The 19191-nt window shown below is 36.0% G+C and overlaps 1 protein-coding gene across 4 annotated transcripts in view; it reads right to left on the bottom strand.

Moving 5' to 3' along the window:
* Nucleotides 1-3236: 3236 nt before the first annotated feature.
* The window catches only part of LOC150108266 (atrial natriuretic peptide receptor 1-like), a 352590-nt gene continuing 336635 nt past the window's right edge, over nucleotides 3237-19191 (bottom strand). For all 4 annotated transcript variants that reach the window (XM_090415713.1, XM_090415714.1, XM_090415715.1 and 1 more), the window contains one exon: nucleotides 3237-3448. In XM_090415713.1, coding sequence (XP_090271839.1) covers nucleotides 3347-3448 — 102 coding nt within the window. In that variant the 3' untranslated portion in view covers nucleotides 3237-3346. The remainder of the gene's footprint in view (nucleotides 3449-19191) is intronic.

Here is a 19191-nt window from a genome sequence, read left to right as displayed (position 1 = left end):
TGCTGTTCAAAATACGTATTAAAACGTAATAATTGTTTTGAAAAAATTTTCGCTTCAAATATTCAAGATTTTTATGATGTTTACTGAAAACATTAATATATTTTAAAACACTATAGGAAGATGTCTTGGTTTGGTGCCCCCCCCCCCCCCCAAAGCTTGAGATCCCTAGGCACGTGCCTCAATGAGTAATCTGCCACTGCATCTACCGCCAACCACTAGTATTTCCACAGACAATCACAAACATCCATGCCCAATGCGGGATTCGAACTCGCAGCATTTTGGGTTAGAGAGTGGATACGCTAACCACTCGGCCAGCCAAGCTGGCAATGGAGCCTCCCCTAGCTGAACAGGTTGAGAGGTAGGTGCCATACTAAGAGAGATACCAAGCCCCCCCCCCCCAAGGTTGGGATTCTATTTAAGGCCAATTACTTACCAAATAAAAAACTTATACACTCAGATGTGTCAACCGGAAAATTCATCAGACAGAAACAGTACACTCATAATTAGCTATCTCATAATAATTGGTAGGTTTCAACAATTGCTTGCTCAGATGTCGAATATAATGATTACTTAAGAAGAAAATTAGTGGATTAGTTCTTAAGATCATGCTTCCTATAGATCATACTTAAAAAGATAAACATTCCAAATCATTTATTTTCAGTACTAATATATATCAAAACAATCAAATACTGTATCTGTAAGAACCAATGAAGAAGTTACAGGTCAGAAACCAATAAACAGAAAAGTCAATCAAAGGTGCTCAAGGTTACCACTCTTATTTAATACATGTATAAACAGATAATACAAAAACTAAAGAAAAATATAAAACCCAGCATTTAAACTGGATTGTGGAACTACAACTTATACCTTATTGATTGTATATGACTAAATGCTGTAACTACAAATGAAGATGAATGCTAAAGAGCAACATTTTCTTTAAACATGCAAAGTTAGTCAGAAAAAACAGATAAAATGAAAATTAAGGCACTTAAAGAACTATTTTCATTTAGAAGTAAAATTATAACTTAGAATAAAATTTTAGGACAACCTGAACTACCCAAAATAAACTAATTTCTATAAATTAAGGAACAAAGAGAAAATTGCGATAAATCATGGGGACAAGGAAAAAAACAACAACAAAAAAAGTCAGGCATTATGTAAAAGTGGCACTGACTCTAGTTATGGCATACAAATAAGTAGGGTACTATCAGTAGTATATGCAAATGAGTCACAGTATAAGAGTGGGCATTTTGGATTTCCATTTTGTGTCTGGAGAGAGAACAAGGCATATCATGATAGCAAAATTCTTGGATGTGGCTAAAAGACATCATTTAACTGATAAATTCAGTTGGTGAGCCATCGTAAGAATAGAGGCCAGTCAAAGTCAGGCAGAGTTAATCAGATGGCTGTATGCGAATCATTCCATGGTTCACAAACTGTTGAACCTATTCTAACAGTCACAAACAGTATCCTGGAGATACAGTAAAGGAAGGCTGGGGGCTGCAACTGCAGTGGATGATCTCTGACTGTGTGCTCACTCCTGAAGCCAAAACAGGAGTGCTACATGGAATCAGCTAAGATCGGACTTCTCATTGGCTACAGGAACATTGTATTCCACTGTATGCAGATGGCTTCACAAGGTGGTCTATATACTAAGTAACCTGTAGTCTACATACACCTATCCCCCATGGCACAGGAGAGAACATCTGAAATGGGCCATGCTCCATGTCAAATGGACCCAAGACCAGTGGGGGGTTGGTATGGGACAGGTCTTGATTTGCTCTTCAGTGTGATACCAGGCATGCTCTGATCGGAAGAGAACCAGGGAAACATTATCATTCCTTTAATATCTGTGAAAGGGGTATTTATGGTGCGGTAATGTGATTTTTGGGGAGGCATTTCACTGGATGGATACACCAACCTGTATGTGCTTCCTAGTGAAATCATGAATGAGATGAGGTTCTGGAACACTATGTTCATCCATATACAGGTGCAATAGCGAAGGCATTTATCCTAGAATACAATAATACTTGTCTTCATCAAGCGAAGCTAGTGGACCAATTTTCAAGAAGAGACTATCGTATGTATCCAACCAGGTTTTCTGACCTGAAGCTTATTGAGCATGTCTAGGATGCTTTATATAGACATGTTGCTGCTCCTCAACCCCCCCCCCTTGAAGGATGAAGGAAAGCTTTACAGGAGCAATGGTTGTTACCAACTGAATTACTGGACACCATTATAAACAACATGAAACATGGTTGAAATATCATGTTGTTAAGGTTGTGAATATAATACACTTTACTGCTGAGGAGAAGAAAAGTGATTTGCATAAATAGAGAAGTTAGTCTTCCTGTGTATGGGATTTGACTACATTTAGACTGCTCTGCCAAGAATTTGTCACCCGCGTTCTGTGGGAGCAAAAATGTTCAATTCGAGCAACTAAGATAATATTAGCGCCATATAATGGTGATTATAATGATAAATTAAAGGTAAGTGGCCAAAAGAGTTTAGTACATAAATAAGACATGACAGAAGCATAAAAGCTAGTAAGGGAATTAGTTTTTATAGTAGATACAGGAGATTATGTTTGTCATGCATGGCAGGAGGGAGAGAATAAGATCTTGTGCCCTGGAAGTATTTAACAAGGATGTGATTCACTGATCCACTTCATATGAAAGTGGATCAGTGAATGATATGAATTGTCAACCATTGACAGGCAATTCATTCAGAACAAAAATCAATAATGATAATGCCTATTTATTGTTCATACAAAATATCTCTTCTTTTTTTTTTCAACTTCCATTGCATTATGATGTTTGCTGAATTGAATGCTGAAATTGCTCATAATTAACATCACTTCAAAACAAGCCACCTATAGGGCACCATGATCAATATAAACATTGTTTATGATTAGTTTTGTATTCTGAAGTCTACAAAAATTGATGCATGATTGATAGAATAACAGAATGCATCTTATTAAAAATGTCTTTAAAATCTTTAATAAAACGTTGTATTATAATAGAAGAAAAGGACATATAACAACAAGAAAAATTTGGTGGTTTAGAATATTACAATCCCCCAATGTTACTTCTTTAATTTTAAGAGAAAAGTTACTATCAATTAATCTTGGAAAGCATCCATTTAAAGGAATTTTATAGTAGATCATAGCAGAGGTTAATGAACATATTTTTTGTCAAAAATTTCTCTACTGGCTTATGTACTATTTAAAAACTAACTGTAGCTATAAATCATATCTTTATTGTTTTTTTTTTTTAATTTACAAAAATTGCTAATTTTCATTTGATATCACAATGGGTTACTTGTCCTTCAAGTGTGCTACACTGTTTCATTTAGCATGTGCATTCTCATAGCCATTATTAACATTTAGACTCTGAGTTTCACTGAAAGCATCTCCAAGAAGCCAAAATGTCTTCATTTTTCCTTTTCCCTGATGAGAAATAATAAAACAAAATAAAATGAAAATAAATAAAAAATTACATATAGTATATTAAATTTTAGTAAATTTAATTTAAATTAACTAAATTTATTCTTGTTCATGAACTCAAGTTCACCTCAACTTTATATTGGACAGAAATAAATATTGATGTTTATTAATGTTTATTACTTTTTTTAATTGAGATTAGCAATATACATTTAAATGAGCAAGCAACATCTTCTGTTAATTCAAGATGCAAAGTTATACAAAATTCTGATTGCCTGAATTGTTTATTGTATTTAAAATAAAAATAAAAAAAGTCATAAACTCAAGGAGCCATACAAGCTTATCCAGAGCAGGCTTTTACAAACATCCATGGTAGAATTTGAACCCACGACCTACTGGCTGGAGAGCAGGTATGCTATCCACTCAGCCAACCAAACTGAGAATATTTTTTTTTCTAGACAAGAAGCCATACAGTAACAATGTATTTATTTATTTATTTACAGAACAGACATACTGAAACTTAGAATTTTTTTTTTTTTTCGTTATCAAAAGAAAAAATTATAATGAGAGATCAAACAGAAATTGTAAAGAAGGAGAAAGAGGTGAAACTCTCAAGAATATTTCATCATTGGTTGGCAGAGACAATGAACATAAACTTGCTTAAATTAATCTGTATACATTTTTTTTTAATGAGCTCAGGAGGAAAGAATTCAAGAGATAGCAGCATAAATCCATCTGAATGATGATATACTTTGTCAAAATAGCTGAAAGGATTACTTGGATGTTGAAGAACATATAACAGATAGGGAAGTTATTATCCATTTTTATAAGGCTATGATATGGCTGTATCTTGATGACTCAGCACAGATTTGGTCACCTGAGTTTCTTGGGAATGAGCAGGTGCTGTAGAGGATTCTAAGACAAGTGAACAAGATGAAATTATCTGTGGAATGCTTTGTATGGAGAGAAGTTAAAGATTTGTAGGTTGCAAAATTCGTTTGACAGGCAGAAATGAGGGCACGTGATAGAAACTTATAGGTTACTAAAAGGGTTCTGTAAGATTGATATAAATGAAATTTTTCAATACATAAAGAGTAGGGAAAGAACTAGGGGTCACCTCTGGAGGTTGTGTAAGAGTATGGTTAAAGTTGTGTGTGTGTGGAGAGATTTTTTGCTTAGAGTAGAGAATGACTGGAAAGGATTGCCAGAGATACTGTGAGTGCCCTGCCAGTGAATGAGTTTAATGAGAGGTATGATAGGCATTATGCAAATAATGGTTACCTTCTTGACCATCTCATAAGCACTGCTAACATCTTTCCCACCCCAATTCTGTTCCCATGATACTACTCCAAGATGGCTCTTCCATTTGTCATAATTACCTGCATTGCTTTTTGCCCTGGTTCTATTATACATTAAAGATACCAACAAGTTATATACTTGGTTTAATTCTTTACCCAAGGAAGCAAAACAATGTTTTGCACATGAAATATATTCCTTTCTATGCTACTTGTATATAGAGGTTAATGACTGCACGTCACTTGCTTTAGTGTACTCCAAGGTAAATAAACTTTCTACATCTTTCTCTCAGCCAGAGATTTTTTTTTAATAAGGTCTAGCACCTTTTAGTTACTTGCATATGAGATATTTATGACTTCTGCATTACTTCAACCTTGGTATCTATCCTGGATCTGGCTCCCACTGATAAGACTTCAAATAAAGGTAGAAACAGGTCTGGGTAGTGGCCCTTCTCATTATGCATAGCATTTTACACATCTGAAAGGGTGTGTGCTTAGCATTATGAGATACATACTAAGGCAGGTGATGTGAAGTCATTAGCCTCTATATACAAATAGCTCAGATGTGAATATATTATTATTATTATTATTATTATTCGTGCACCTCCAAGGAGTCCGAAGACTCACCGTGGGAGGACACCAACTATACAACTGTCTCCACCACTACACCAAACCTCTACCAATCATCTACATCAACGACATCCACCGCCGAACTAGTATTTTTTGTCTGTAAATTGTGTGTGTTCTGAAAGGGCTGCTTTGTCTGTAAGCAGGATGAAAAACCCGAGTTTCCGGAAGAAAAAACGCTTCTACCTCCGTATGAGATCAGCTAACTCGCCTTCAATTGAAAAAGCCCACATAAAGATTCCTCCCATCGCAACAAGAATCGAACTTAGGCTTATTCCAATGTACCGTCATTCTTCCAATTGCGCTATGGAAACGCTTAATATTTTACATGCAAAACATTGTTTTGCTTCCTTGGGTAAAGGATCAAATATAATGATCACAAAGGTGATACAGTAGTCATTGAACCAGATTACTATAACAAAAAACAAATATTTTAAACGACCAATGCACGTACCAAAAAACCCAAAATGACCCCACCCCAACCTCATAAAACAAATCAACAGCACCTTACACACTCTAAAAAATCAGAACAAGATAGACAAAATCACAATGAAAAACACAACATCCCGCACCACACGTACCCCTTGTATGTTCAGCCAAATCAAAACCCACTTTGTGGGTTTTGATTTGGCCGAACATACAAGGTAGCGCAAAGTGGCAAACGACATAAATTTTAAGGAGACAGAAAACAACATCCAAAATGTCTCCTGTATTTTTTATTCTTCATATATTAGTTTCATAACACTTCACTAATGCCCTAGATTGTTGGGTAAAGAGCCAATGACATTATTATTACACAACACCTCCAGGGAGTCCAAAGACTCATCGAGCCAAGACACCTAATCTACAACTTTCCATTTCCACCATTCCACCAACCACAACTAACTTCATCATCTACGCCATCATCATTAACAGATTTCTTTCTTCTTCTACTCTTTTTAACATCTCTTCATTAGTTATTTTATCTATCCATTTGATTTTTTCCATCCTTCTCTAAATCCACATCTCAAAACTTTCAAAAATCTTAATTTCTTCTTTCTTCGATGTCCAGATTTCAGCTGCAAAGAGGACAACACTCCACACATAACATTTTATTAGTCTTTTCTTTAGGTTTCTATCCATTTTACCATCATCATCATCATCAAATTCCTGCCATGTACCCTCAAGGGGTGTACAGGATATGACAATACTACATGAAAAAATTACATCATTACTAACTTCCTATCTACAATTTTCCTCCAAATCAGTCTGTTACTTGTCAAGACTCCAACATTATCAGATCTTATATTTCTATCGTCTAAGGCACTTTGTACCGTATCAATCTACCTATATCTTGGTCTTCCTCTGGGAGACCAAGATATAGGAATGGTCGTTTTCCTGCCAACCTGGCAGAGAACACTTGTTTTGCTAATCTTTCCTCTCCCATTCTATTTAAGTGACCATACCACCTGAGATTAGCTCTGCTAATGCATTCCTGGATGCTGACAAAGTCAAATTCTTTCCTAATATCCTCATTTTTAATATGATATTGCCATTGATGCCATCTGTTCACGCCTCTAATCTTTCTCAGGACTCTCATATCTGCGGTCTCTAGTCTTTGGTCAAGTGTTTTACTTCTGACCCAGCTCTCAGATCCATAAGTTAAAACTGGTTTGAACACTGTCTTGTATATACAGCTAATTCCGACTAATTTCTCTCTTATTCCATATGAATTTATTCAGTTGACTTCCCACCATACCAGCTTTGCTGATTCTGTTGTCTATTTCTATATTTAATTTACCATCTTCGGTAAAAATTGTGCCTAAGTAGCTGAAATGTTTTACTTGTTCCACAGGTTCTCCATTCACAACACAGTTGACATTTTCAATGATTCTGCCTATTTTCATTGTCTTTGTCTTTTTATTGCTGACCTTCATACCATATCTATTACAATAGCTATTCAATTTAGTCAGAGAATCTTGCAGACTTGTAGCGGATTTATTTAGAAGTATAACATCATCTGCATAAAGCAAAGAGCTGATATTAACATCTCCAATTTTGATATCAGGTTTAATACCACTTTCCTTCATAATGTGATCCATATAGATAATGAATAACAGAGGGGATAATGTACATCCTTGTCTCACACCAGATTTAACATTAAACCATCTTCCTGTACTTCCTTCAATTCTAACTGCTGACTTACAACTCAAATAAAGACTAAGTATTGCTTGATATAATACCCCATTGACACCATATAACGGCAGCATATTGAATAGCTTCTCTCTTGGCACCTTGTCATATGCCTTTTCCAAATCGACAAAACTTAAATACAGATCTTTGTTATATTCCCATGCTTTCTCGACTATTTGTCGTAAAGTGAAGATCTGATCCTGACAGCCTCTATTTGGCCTGAATCCAGCTTGTTCTTCACCAAGCTTTTCTTCCACAATTCTTCTCAACCGTTTCTCAAGTATACTTGCATAGATCTTGCCAGGAACACTCAGTAGGGAAATACCTCTGTAATTCTCACATTCAGTTTTATTTCCCTTTTTATATATGGGTACTATGAGAGCTCTACTCCAATCATCGGGAATTCATCCCTCTGTCCAGGCTTTCTGAACTATGAAGTGCAGCCACTGCAAGACTCTTATACCACCATACTTCAGCATTTCTGGTCGAATATCATCTACTCCTGCTGCCTTTCCACATTTCAAGCCTTTGATGGCTTTTTCTACTTCAAGTATGGATATGTATTCCTGACTGCATGCCTGGTCAGTGTTTTTTATCACTGTGCTGTCATCACTGCTTGTTTCATTTAGCAATTTTTCAAAGTAATTACTCCATACTTCAAGGATATCTTTTTCTCCTGTTTTCATGTCACCTTTATCATCTCTAACTCCTTTTACAGCACTCTTTCCTCCATTCCTAAGCTTCTTCAACAACCTCCAGAATATTTTGCCACCTTCTTGATATTTATTTTCTATATTCTTGCCAAAGTCCTCCCATGACTTTTGTTTAGCTAGTTTTACACAGTATTTAGCATTCTTGCATTTGTCTCTATATTCTCTAAGAGCACAAGCTGACTTATTTGACAGGAACTTTTGATATGCTTTCTTCTTTTCCTTCACTGCCTCTTTAACTTCCTGTGTCCACCAGGGAGTTCTGATTTTTTTATCCTTGCACACAACCTCACCACATGCCTCTCTGGCAGAATCAATCAATGTTTTCTTCAGAGTTTGCCACTGAATCTCCAAGGTTTGATTTCTGTTCTCAAACTCTTTCATTTTCTTTTCAATAATCTTTCTGTATTTTAGTCTACAGTTCACATCTGAGAGCTGCTCAACTTTTATTTGCTTTAAAACTTTCTTACATGTTATTCTTTTCAATATGAAATTCAATTTTATACTGCTCAAGACTAAATAGTGATCACTTCCAATTTCAAATCCTCTGTACACTCTGGTGTCCTGCACCAGGGAGAAGACATCACTATCAACAATAACATAGTCAATGAGACTTTTCTTATTCCTAGCCTCTTCTCTCCATGTGAATTTGTGCACATTTTTATGTTGGAACATGGTGTTAGTAATAACCAGTCCATGTCCTGAGCAGAAATCCAGATATTTGCCATTATTATTAGCTTTGCTCTTTTCTCCAAATTTTCCCAAAATTTGGAGAAAAGAGCAAAGCAAAGCTAAAATTTCCCAAAAGAAACGGTTGAGAAGAATTGTGTAAGAAAAGCTATGTGAAGTAAAAGGAGTTAGAGATGATAAAGGTGACATGAAAACAGCAGAAAAAGATATCCTTGAAGTATGGAGTAATTACTTTGAAAAACTGCTAAATGAAACAAACAGCGATGACAGCACAGTGGTAAAAAACACTGACCAGGCATGCAGTCAGGAATACATATCCATACTTGAAGTAGAAAAAGCCATCAAAGGCTTGAAATGTGGAAAAGCAGCAGGAGTAGATGATATTCGACCAGAAATGCTGAAGTATGGTGGTATAAGAGTCTTGCAGTGGCTGCACTTCATAGTTCAGAAAGCCTGGACAGAGGGATGAATTCCCGATGATTGGAGTAGAGCTCTCATAGTACCCATATATAAAAAGGGAAATAAAACTGAATGTGAGAATTACAGAGGTATTTCCCTACTGAGTGTTCCTGGCAAGATCTATGCAAGTATACTTGAGAAATGGTTGAGAAGAATTGTGGAAGAAAAGCTTGGTGAAGAACAAGCTGGATTCAGGCCAAATAGAGGCTGTCAGGATCAGATCTTCAATTTACGACAAATAGTCGAGAAAGCATGGGAATATAACAAAGATCTGTATTTAAGTTTTGTCGATTTGGAAAAGGCATATGACAAGGTGCCAAGAGAGAAGCTATTCAACATGCTGCAGTTATATGGTGTCAATGGGGCATTATATCAAGCAATACTTAGTCTTTATTTGAGTTGTAAGTCAGCAGCTAGAATTGAAGGAAGTACAGGAAGATGGTTTAATGTTAAATCTGGTGTGAGACATGGATGTACATTATCCCCTCTGTTATTCATTATCTATATGGATCACATTATGAAGGAATGTAATATTAAATCTGATATCAAAATTGGAGATGTTAATGTCAGCTCTTTGCTTTATGCAGATGATGTTATACTTCTAAATAAATCCGCTACAAGTCTGCAAGATTCTCTGACTAAATTGAATAGCTGTTGTAATAGATATGGTATGAAGGTCAGCAATAAAAAGACAAAGACAATGAAAATAGGCAGAATCATTGAAAATGTCAACTGTGTTGTGAATGGAGAACCTGTGGAACAAGTAAAACATTTTAGCTACTTAGGCACAATTTTTACTGAAGATGGTAAATTAAATATAGAAAAAGACAACAGAATCAGCAAAGCTGGTATGGTGGGAAGTCAACTGAATAAATTCATATGGAATAAGAGAGAAATTAGTCGGAATTAGCTGTATATACAAGACAGTGTTCAAACCAGTTTTAACTTATGGATCTGAGAGCTGGGTCAGAAGTAAAACACTTGACCAAAGACTAGAGACCGCAGATATGAGAGTCCTGAGAAAGATTAGAGGCGTGAACAGATGGCATCAATGGCAATATCATATTAAAAATGAGGATATTAGGAAAGAACTTGACATTGCCAGCATCCAGGAATGCGTTAGCAGAGCTAATCTCAGGTGGTATGGTCACTTAAATAGAGTAGGAGAGGAAAGATTAGCAAAACAAGTGTTCTCTGCCAGGTTGGCAGGAAAACGACCCAGAGGAAGACCAAGATATAGGTGGATTGATATGGTACAAAGTGCCTTAGACGATAGAAATATAAGATCTGATAATGTTGGAGTCTTGACAAGTAACAGACGGGTTTGCAGGAAAATTGTAGATAGGAAGTTAGTAATGATGTAATTTTTTCATATAGTACTGTCATATCCTGTACACCCCTTGAGGGTACATGGCAGGAATTTGATGATGATGATGATGATGATACACTTGGTTTTTCTGATGTTAATTTTCATTCCATAATTGATACAGGATTCCAATAATCTGTTCAACAGGTGTTGTACTCCTGTTTCAGTATTTGATAATAATGCCTTGTCATCTCATATCTTATTGCAAATATCTGTCTACCTCCAATCTTTATTTCTTCTTCCGTATATAATTTCTTAGTATCTTTAATGTACCTGCATTGCATTCCACATATACTCCCTCCCTCCCTCGATGAGTCTTTGGGCTCCCTGGAGGTGCTACGTAATAATAATAATAATAATAATAATAATAATAATAATAATAATTTACTTAGAACAACCTTGTCTTACTCATTGTCCAATGATACCTGGTTCTGTTGTACCATATATGTCTCTCGCCATGGCAGTTTGTCCCATATATAGTGAAATAATTAGCCTTCTGTCTTTCCAATCTATACCAATTTTTTTCATTACTTCCACCATCTTATCCCATTTTACAAAGTCAAAAACTTTTTTAAAATCTATATAACAGATATTAACCTCTTTATTCACTTCCAGACTTCTTTCACTTACTATTCTTAACAGTCCAATCACATCTCTTGTTCCCCTACCCTTCCTGAAACCAAACTGATCTTCTTCAAGAAATTCTTCCTCTTTAGATGCAATTCATCGTGTTAAAATTCTCATAAGTATTTTTGATGTATGAGAAATAAGGCTTATTATTCTAAAATCCTTGCAGTTCACAGCATTACTTTTCTTTGGTATAGGTATAAATATTAAGGTCATAAAATCTTTTGGTAGTTCTCCTTTGTTATTAATTAAATTTATTATTTTGGTTATTTTTTCAGTTCCTTTCTTCTCAAATTGTTTCAGGAATTCTGCAGGTATTTCATCTATTCCTTCTGCCTTCCTACATTTTAGAACTTGAATGACCATTTCTTCTTCTGTCTTCAAAATCTCTGGGCCTAGATCATCTTCATTTACCTTCTTTATATCTTCTAATGGCAACTTATTTGATCTATTTTCCTTGTCATATAGATCTTCAATGTATTCCTTCCATCTCATTAGGATTTTATCTTCTTCAGTTATGATTTCTCCATTCTTATTTTCTATGTCTCCAGCTCGAATTCCATTTCTCTTTTGAATGATAAATGCATGTAAACACAAGAAAGATATTTAATTAACCAAATATTTCGGTCTGGAAATAGCAGACCATCTTCAGTGGTATTACAAGAACAGTTTTAAAAAATACAAGCTAGAATACTAACAATAGATCGTTAAAAATAGAACACGCCGCATGATGTTATATCACTAAGTATTAAGTATAAAATGGAACATTTTGAAGTAGAGACATGATTGAAAAAAAAAAAATTAATGAGTAATCTTGATTAGACTTTCCCAGATTTTTGATATAGATATACAGTCATTACGGTTCAGGTTGGGACGATGGAGTAAGGCCTCCACGCTTTCCTTGAACAAACGTTCGAACCTATAACGGGATCTATGTAAAAGGCCAGTCCTGGACTAAAAGATGCTGTGGTCAGTTTCAATCCCGTGTTGAGCCAATCCAGACTTTTCAGGTTTGTTGTGAAGAATGGAGGATTGATGTTCTTGGATTCTTTTTTCAAGAGAACGTCCAGTCTGTCCAAAATAGGAAAGATCACAGTTGCAAGGAATTTGATAAACTCCAGGAAGAGATAAAGTTGAGCATTTGTCTTTAGGAGAAGGAAAATGAGAAGACAATTTGTTAATGGGTGAATACGTAGTTGTTAAATCATATTTCTTTAAAATTCTTGCGATAGGTTCTGAAATACCGGAGATATAAGGAATAGGCACTCGACGTATTGAAACTTTGTTGTTTTGTGGAGGATTATAAGAATTGAGAAGATGTTGAGTACTTTTTTTAAAAAAGTCATTGAGTTTCATGTGTTGTTGGATAGTAGAAAGTTCTTTCTGTTAACTCAACATCTTAACCGTAAATATGAAGCTCTTTCGTGTAGACAATCCAAGCTCTTCATAACTCCAGATAATTGGATTGTCAATGTATTCGGACATCCTTTGACTGAAAGCGAAACCCTGTCCTGTCAAAAGGACATGATTTTTCTATTGTTCCAAATAAGATACCATATCTAGATTTCCTAGTTAACATTGAAAGGAATCTCAATCATCTAACTAGTGATGAAGCTAATGCTCTTCGTCTAGAAGTCGCTTCTTCTCTACTTAAGGTCAAACTTCCTCCTTCCAACATATCTCCTTCTGAAATGAAATCTTTACAGTCTTTGAGAAAAAATAATCACCTCATTATCACCAAAAGCTGATAAGGGAAAAGCAACAGTAGTTATGGACTCAGCTAATTACTGAAGAAAACTTTCTCTTTTGCTTCGAGATCGCTCCACATATCAAGAAATTGATTATAATCCAACCAACAGACAACTAAAGAAATTAAATTCTCTCTTAGATGAAGTCATCAGTTTAGATAAAGACACAATTGAAAATCTTAAAACTCATTTTGGAAGACCTCCTAGATTTTATGGCCTTCCAAAAATCCATAAGATTGACTATCCTCTTCGTCCAATAGTAGATTGTATTGATTCTCCTACCTACCAAATATACTAGCCAAATATCTAGCTAAATTATTGAAATCTTACATTGGCAACTCTAATTCTTTTTTAAAAAACTCCTCAGATTTCTTAGAAAAATTAAAAAATGTCTCATTACAACCTACAGATCTTATGGTTAGCTTTGATATAGAATCTTTATATACAATGTACCTCTTAAGGAAACTTTAAAATTACTTGCTGACATCTTTCCTCAAGACATTATAAAACTATTCAATTTTGTAATACATTCTGGATATTTCGTATATCAAAATAAATTTTACAGCCAAGTAGAAGGAATGGCCATGGGAAGTCCTCTTTCTCCTGCTTTATTATTATTATTATTATTATTATTATTAAACAAGACCTCATGGAGTCAAAGACTCATCTAGGAGGTCCTTTTATCTCACACACATCTCATCATACCGGGTCTTAAACACATTCAAACTCCTTGCAGACACCACACTCTCAGGCAAGGCATTCCAATCATTCACAACTCTGCACGAAAAAAACCTGCCTCTCACTCCCCTACTCACACCCTCTTTATACAGTTTCCAGGGATGACCTCTGGTTCTCCCCTGATCTCCCACTATTCGCTGTAGAACTTCTCCACCATTGATCCTATAGCAACCCCTTACCAACTTGTAGGTCTCTATCATATCTCCCCTCTTCCTTCTCTCCACTAGTCTCTGCAAATTACATCTTTTCAATCTTTCCTCATACTCGACATTCCAGAGGTCAGAAACTACCTTAGTCAGTCGCCTTTGGACCCTTTCCAACATCTCTTCATCCTTCTGAAAACCAGGTGACCAAATCTGGGCACAATAGTCCATGTGTGGCCTAATCAAAGCCTTATACAATGGAACAAGAATCTCCCTACTTCTACACGTCAGTGTCCTCCTCATCATTCCCAGAAGTCTTTGTGTTGTCTTCACAATTTTGGCGATGTGACCCCTAAATTTTAGATCCTTATCCACTATCACTCCCAGATCTCTTATTTCCTCTACTTCCAACAATATATTCTTACCAAGCATAAATTCTGCATCCCATCTTTGTTTTCCAAATTTTAAAACCTTACATTTTGCAACATTGAACTCATACCCCCATTTGCTTGCCCAATCACTCAATTTATTCAAGTCTTCTTGCAAGGCCACAACATCTTCACTACTCTTTATGGTTCGTCCCAACTTTGCATCATCTGCAAACAACTGAATATCTCCATCCAAATCTTCGCCAATATCATTAATATACAAGTTAAATAGTAATGGCCCTAAAACAGATCCCTGAGGCACTCCACTAGTGACTTTCCTTTTCCTTTTCCTGGATATTGCACCCCCATACACAACTTGTTGATACCTATCAGATAGCCAGTCTCCAATCCAATGCACTAATCTAATATCCAACCCCATCTGCTCTAGTTTGACTGTCAACTTATCATGAGGCACTCTATCAAAAGCTTTTGCGAAACCCAAGTATATTACTGTGTATCCTTCTCCTCTGTCCAAGGAAGCAGTCACTTTATTGTAATAAGTAAGTAGATTACTAAAACACGACCTCCCTTTAGCAAATCCATGCTGTCCATCAAAGATTATACCATTGTTGTCAACCCAACTCTGGATTCTAGTTCTCACAAGCTTCTCCAACAACTTAACCACAACACCCGACACACAGATAGGCCTATAGTTTGATGCTTGAGTTCGATCACCTCCTTTATGAAGTGGCACAATCTTGCCCTCCTTCCACTCTTTAGGGACTTGACCAAGTGCAAGACTCGTATTAAAAAAATATGTCAAGGCAGGTGTCAACTCTCTGGCACATTCCTTCAGAATATGCGGTGATATATTATCAAGTCCCACAGCCTTATTTACATCTAGTTTACTCAACTCCCCAAACACATCTTGCTCACTTACAGTCAGTCTCTCCTCCTCATCATCAACTGCTCTTAATCTCTCCATGAAGTCACATTCACAAGATTGAAAGATCTTTATGAACTGCTCATTAAGTATCTCCACCACACATTCTGCAACAGCTGTCTTTATACCATTTCCTCCAATCAACGTCATCCTTCCATAATCATTCTTTCTTTTGCTGGTTACATATCGAAAGAACTCCCTAGGATTCTTTTTAGCTTCATTAGCTAACTGCTGTTCATACCTCTCTTTAGCTACTCTCACCAACCAAGTCACTCTCCTTGCCTGGTCTTTGTAGAACTCATGAAATTGGTTACTTCCACTTCTCTTATGCTGCCTCCACAATGCCCTTTTTCTCTGTATTGCATGCTTAATCTCTTTATTCATCCATCTCACACCTAACTTATTTAACCTTCTCACCCGTGGTATACATTTAGACATTGCATCCACTAAATATTTTTTGAAAATCCCCCAAGCTGCATTGATCTCTTTTCCAGCTAACTCCTCATTCCATGCTATACCTGCAAGCTGTCTCCTGAGCTCTTCATAATCACCCCCCCTTGTAGTTCCACATATACCCTTTTTTCACTGGGGTCCTTGCACTGCTGGCAACCACCCAAGTAATCACCTCATGGTCACTTTCACCAATTGGTGGATGATTTGATACCTCATTGATAATTACATCCTCCGATGAGATGACCAAATCCAAGACCCTTAATCCTCTTGTGCCCTCTGTTACATACTGTCTGAGGTAGTTATCCCTCAAAAACTCAAGAAACTCATTTTCTTTACTTCCAGTTGCTATCTCTTCATTCCAGTCTATATTGCCATAATTAAAATCACCCATAATGATCACCCTTTTCTTATTTGCTTGGCTTATTTGACTATACATTTCACTATCACCACCATCCACATTACCAGGTCTATAACAACATCCCACCAAGTATTTGATTCTATTCACCTCTATCTCACACTATACTGCCTCAAAACCACTGGCCCCATTTCCCCCTTGCATCTCTACCTTGTATGGACATAACTCTTTCTCTATCATCAATAGCACTCCCCCTCCCTTTTTACCCCTTCTATCCTCACGAAACACATCATACCTTTCCATCTCTATTCCTGTCAGGATGTCATCCTCATCTAACCATGTCTCACTTATTCCGACAATCTCTGGGTGCACAGACGCAAACTTCTATATTAGCTAACTTCTATTTGGAACATTTAGAAAAAGTCCTCTTCTCATCTATTTTCCCTCAACCATCCTTTTGGGTAAGATATATAGATGACATCTTTACTATTTGGCCTCACAGCAAAAACTCTTTACCTTCTTTTTTAAACAGTATTAATTCCTTGCATCAACGTATAAAGTTTACTATGGAAATAGAAGAAAACAACCAGTTATCTTTTTTAGACAGTCTCCTCATCCGGTCACCTTCAAATATTCTTACAACTACAGTATACAGGAAACCAACGTTCACGGGTTGTTATATTCTTAAAGAATCAGCCCATCATCCTTGTCAAAAAACAGGAATTATAAAATGCCTCATCAGAAGAGCCAAAACTAATTGTTCTACTTTTGATTATCTACAGAAAGAACTTTCTACTATCCAACAACACATGAAACTCAATGACTTTTTTTAAAAAAAGTACTCAACATCTTCTCAATTCTTATAATCCTCCACAAAACAACAAAGTTTCAATACGTCGAGTGCCTATTCCTTATATCTCCGGTATTTCAGAACCTATCGTAAGAATTTTAAAGAAATATGATTTAACAACTACGTATTCACCTATTAACAAATTGTCTTCTCATTTTCCTTCTCCTAAAGACAAAATGCTCAACTTTATCTCTTCCTGGAGTTTATCAAATTCCTTGCAACTGTGATCTTTCCTATTTTGGACAGACTGGACGTTCTCTTGAAAAAAGAATCCAAGAACATCAATCCTCCATTCTTCACAACAAACCTGAAAAGTCTAGATTGGCTCAACACGGGATTGAAACTGACCACAGCATCTTTTGGTCCAGGACTGGCCTCTTACATAGATCCCGTTATAGGTTCGAACGTTTGTTCAAGGAAAGCGTGGAGGCCTTACTCCATCGTCCCAACCTGAACCATAATGACTGTATATCTATATCAAAAATCTGGGAAAGTCGAATCAAGATTACTCATTAATTTTTTTTTTTTTTCAATCATGTCTCTACTTCAAAATGTTCCATTTTATACTTAATACTTTGTGATATAACATCATGCGCCGTGTTCTATTTTTAACGATCTGTTGTTAGTATTCTAGCTTGTATTTTTTAAAACTGTTCTTGTAATACCACTGAAGATGGTCTGCTATTTCCAGACCGGAATATTTGGTTAATTAAATATCTTTCTTGTATTTACGCGCATTTATCATTCAGTCTTATGTCCCAAGTATCCTTAAAACAGCAAATTTCTGTTGTGATTCATGCTTCTTGCTTTTTCATATAAAAGTCATTAAAATAATAGTTTATTTTTAGTGAAGTAACATGGGAATTTTTCCCATGTTACTTCCCATGTTACTTCACTGTTATTTCTGGAAAAACATATTTTTCCAGAAATAATAACTACAAGTATATAATTTCTTGGTATATTTAATGTACCTGCATTGCATTCAACATATACTCCTTTAAAGAATATTCTGCATGTTTGACAATCTCCCAAGTCAAGACCACAATACTGCTTAGCCCAGTCAAAGGCAATATTGGTTATTGCCATGTTCTCAAATGCTACTATGAATTTCAGTCCTTTTGAATCCCAAGTCTCCTCCATTACATGTTGTCTTGGGTACTTATTGGCACTATTGCATCATCATCATCACCCACAAAAAAAACCCAATCAACTGGCTTCATACTTTTCCTCTAGTGCAGGCATAATCGAACTTGGTAAATATTCCCTAAAATGCTCACTACTCAATGCTTCCCCTGTCTTTTCTCCAGAAAGAGATTAGAAAAATTCCAAATTAGACATTTAAGTCTCCTAGTCCTGAGGGTTTGTGTACCAGAACTGACTCTTATTCTGTGTTGCCTGTTTATGTTTTATTATTTCACTGGTATATATATTGTATGGAAACCTGACGTCTGTTCAACCCATTCCAAAGAAGGGCAACAAATCACTACCACCAAACTATTGCCCAATTTCTCTCACCTCAATCCTCTCTAAAGTAATGGAGGGAAAACATCAATATCTTATGCTGCTGCCAATTAACAAGACATCTGCTCACATCACTTATCACAAATACCATGGTCAAAGTTTGGTAAATCTCAAGTGGTCACATGGAATATATCCAAAGCATTTGACTGGGTCTGACACAAGCACCAGATCTGGTGTTTCTTTGGCATTGGAGGTGCCTTAACTTACACTACTTAGAAGAAGACAAACACTGCCCAAGCACTAATAAGAGGCTAATATACGAGGGAGGGAGGGAACTGACAAGTTCTGATAAACACCTGGAACATGGTTCTACCTCAATTCCTTCATGGTGATTATCACAACTTTTCAGGACTCCCCCCCATTATGGATGCTTGGGCAGTGGTCACATTCATTTAAGTAGTGCAAGCCAAGCTAAGGATTCAAAAGCTCTCTGGTCTAAAATTACAAAACATTCACAGTTTTTATATACATTTGGCTTTGAAATAATGTTGATTCTTTAATATCCATTATTTCTATGTAATTTACATCACCAAAATGAAGCTGATGGGCTCTTTCTTTATTAATTATCTTTACACATTGATTGAGAGTTCACTTATGAAAAATACAACTCTCCAAACATTTGATTGTTTTAGTATTGATTGGGAGTTTTTGTTCTCTTAAGGTTTCTGCCTAGACTCTGAAGAG

Source organism: Typopeltis vanoorti, chromosome 3 (assembly GCF_054136105.1).
Source record: "Typopeltis vanoorti isolate ZY-2024b chromosome 3, IOZ_Tvanoo_1.0, whole genome shotgun sequence".
Classification (NCBI taxonomy): Eukaryota; Metazoa; Arthropoda; class Arachnida; order Uropygi; family Thelyphonidae; genus Typopeltis; species Typopeltis vanoorti.
Note: the sequence above shows the minus strand (reverse complement) of the source record. Positions and strands in the feature narration are given on the sequence as shown.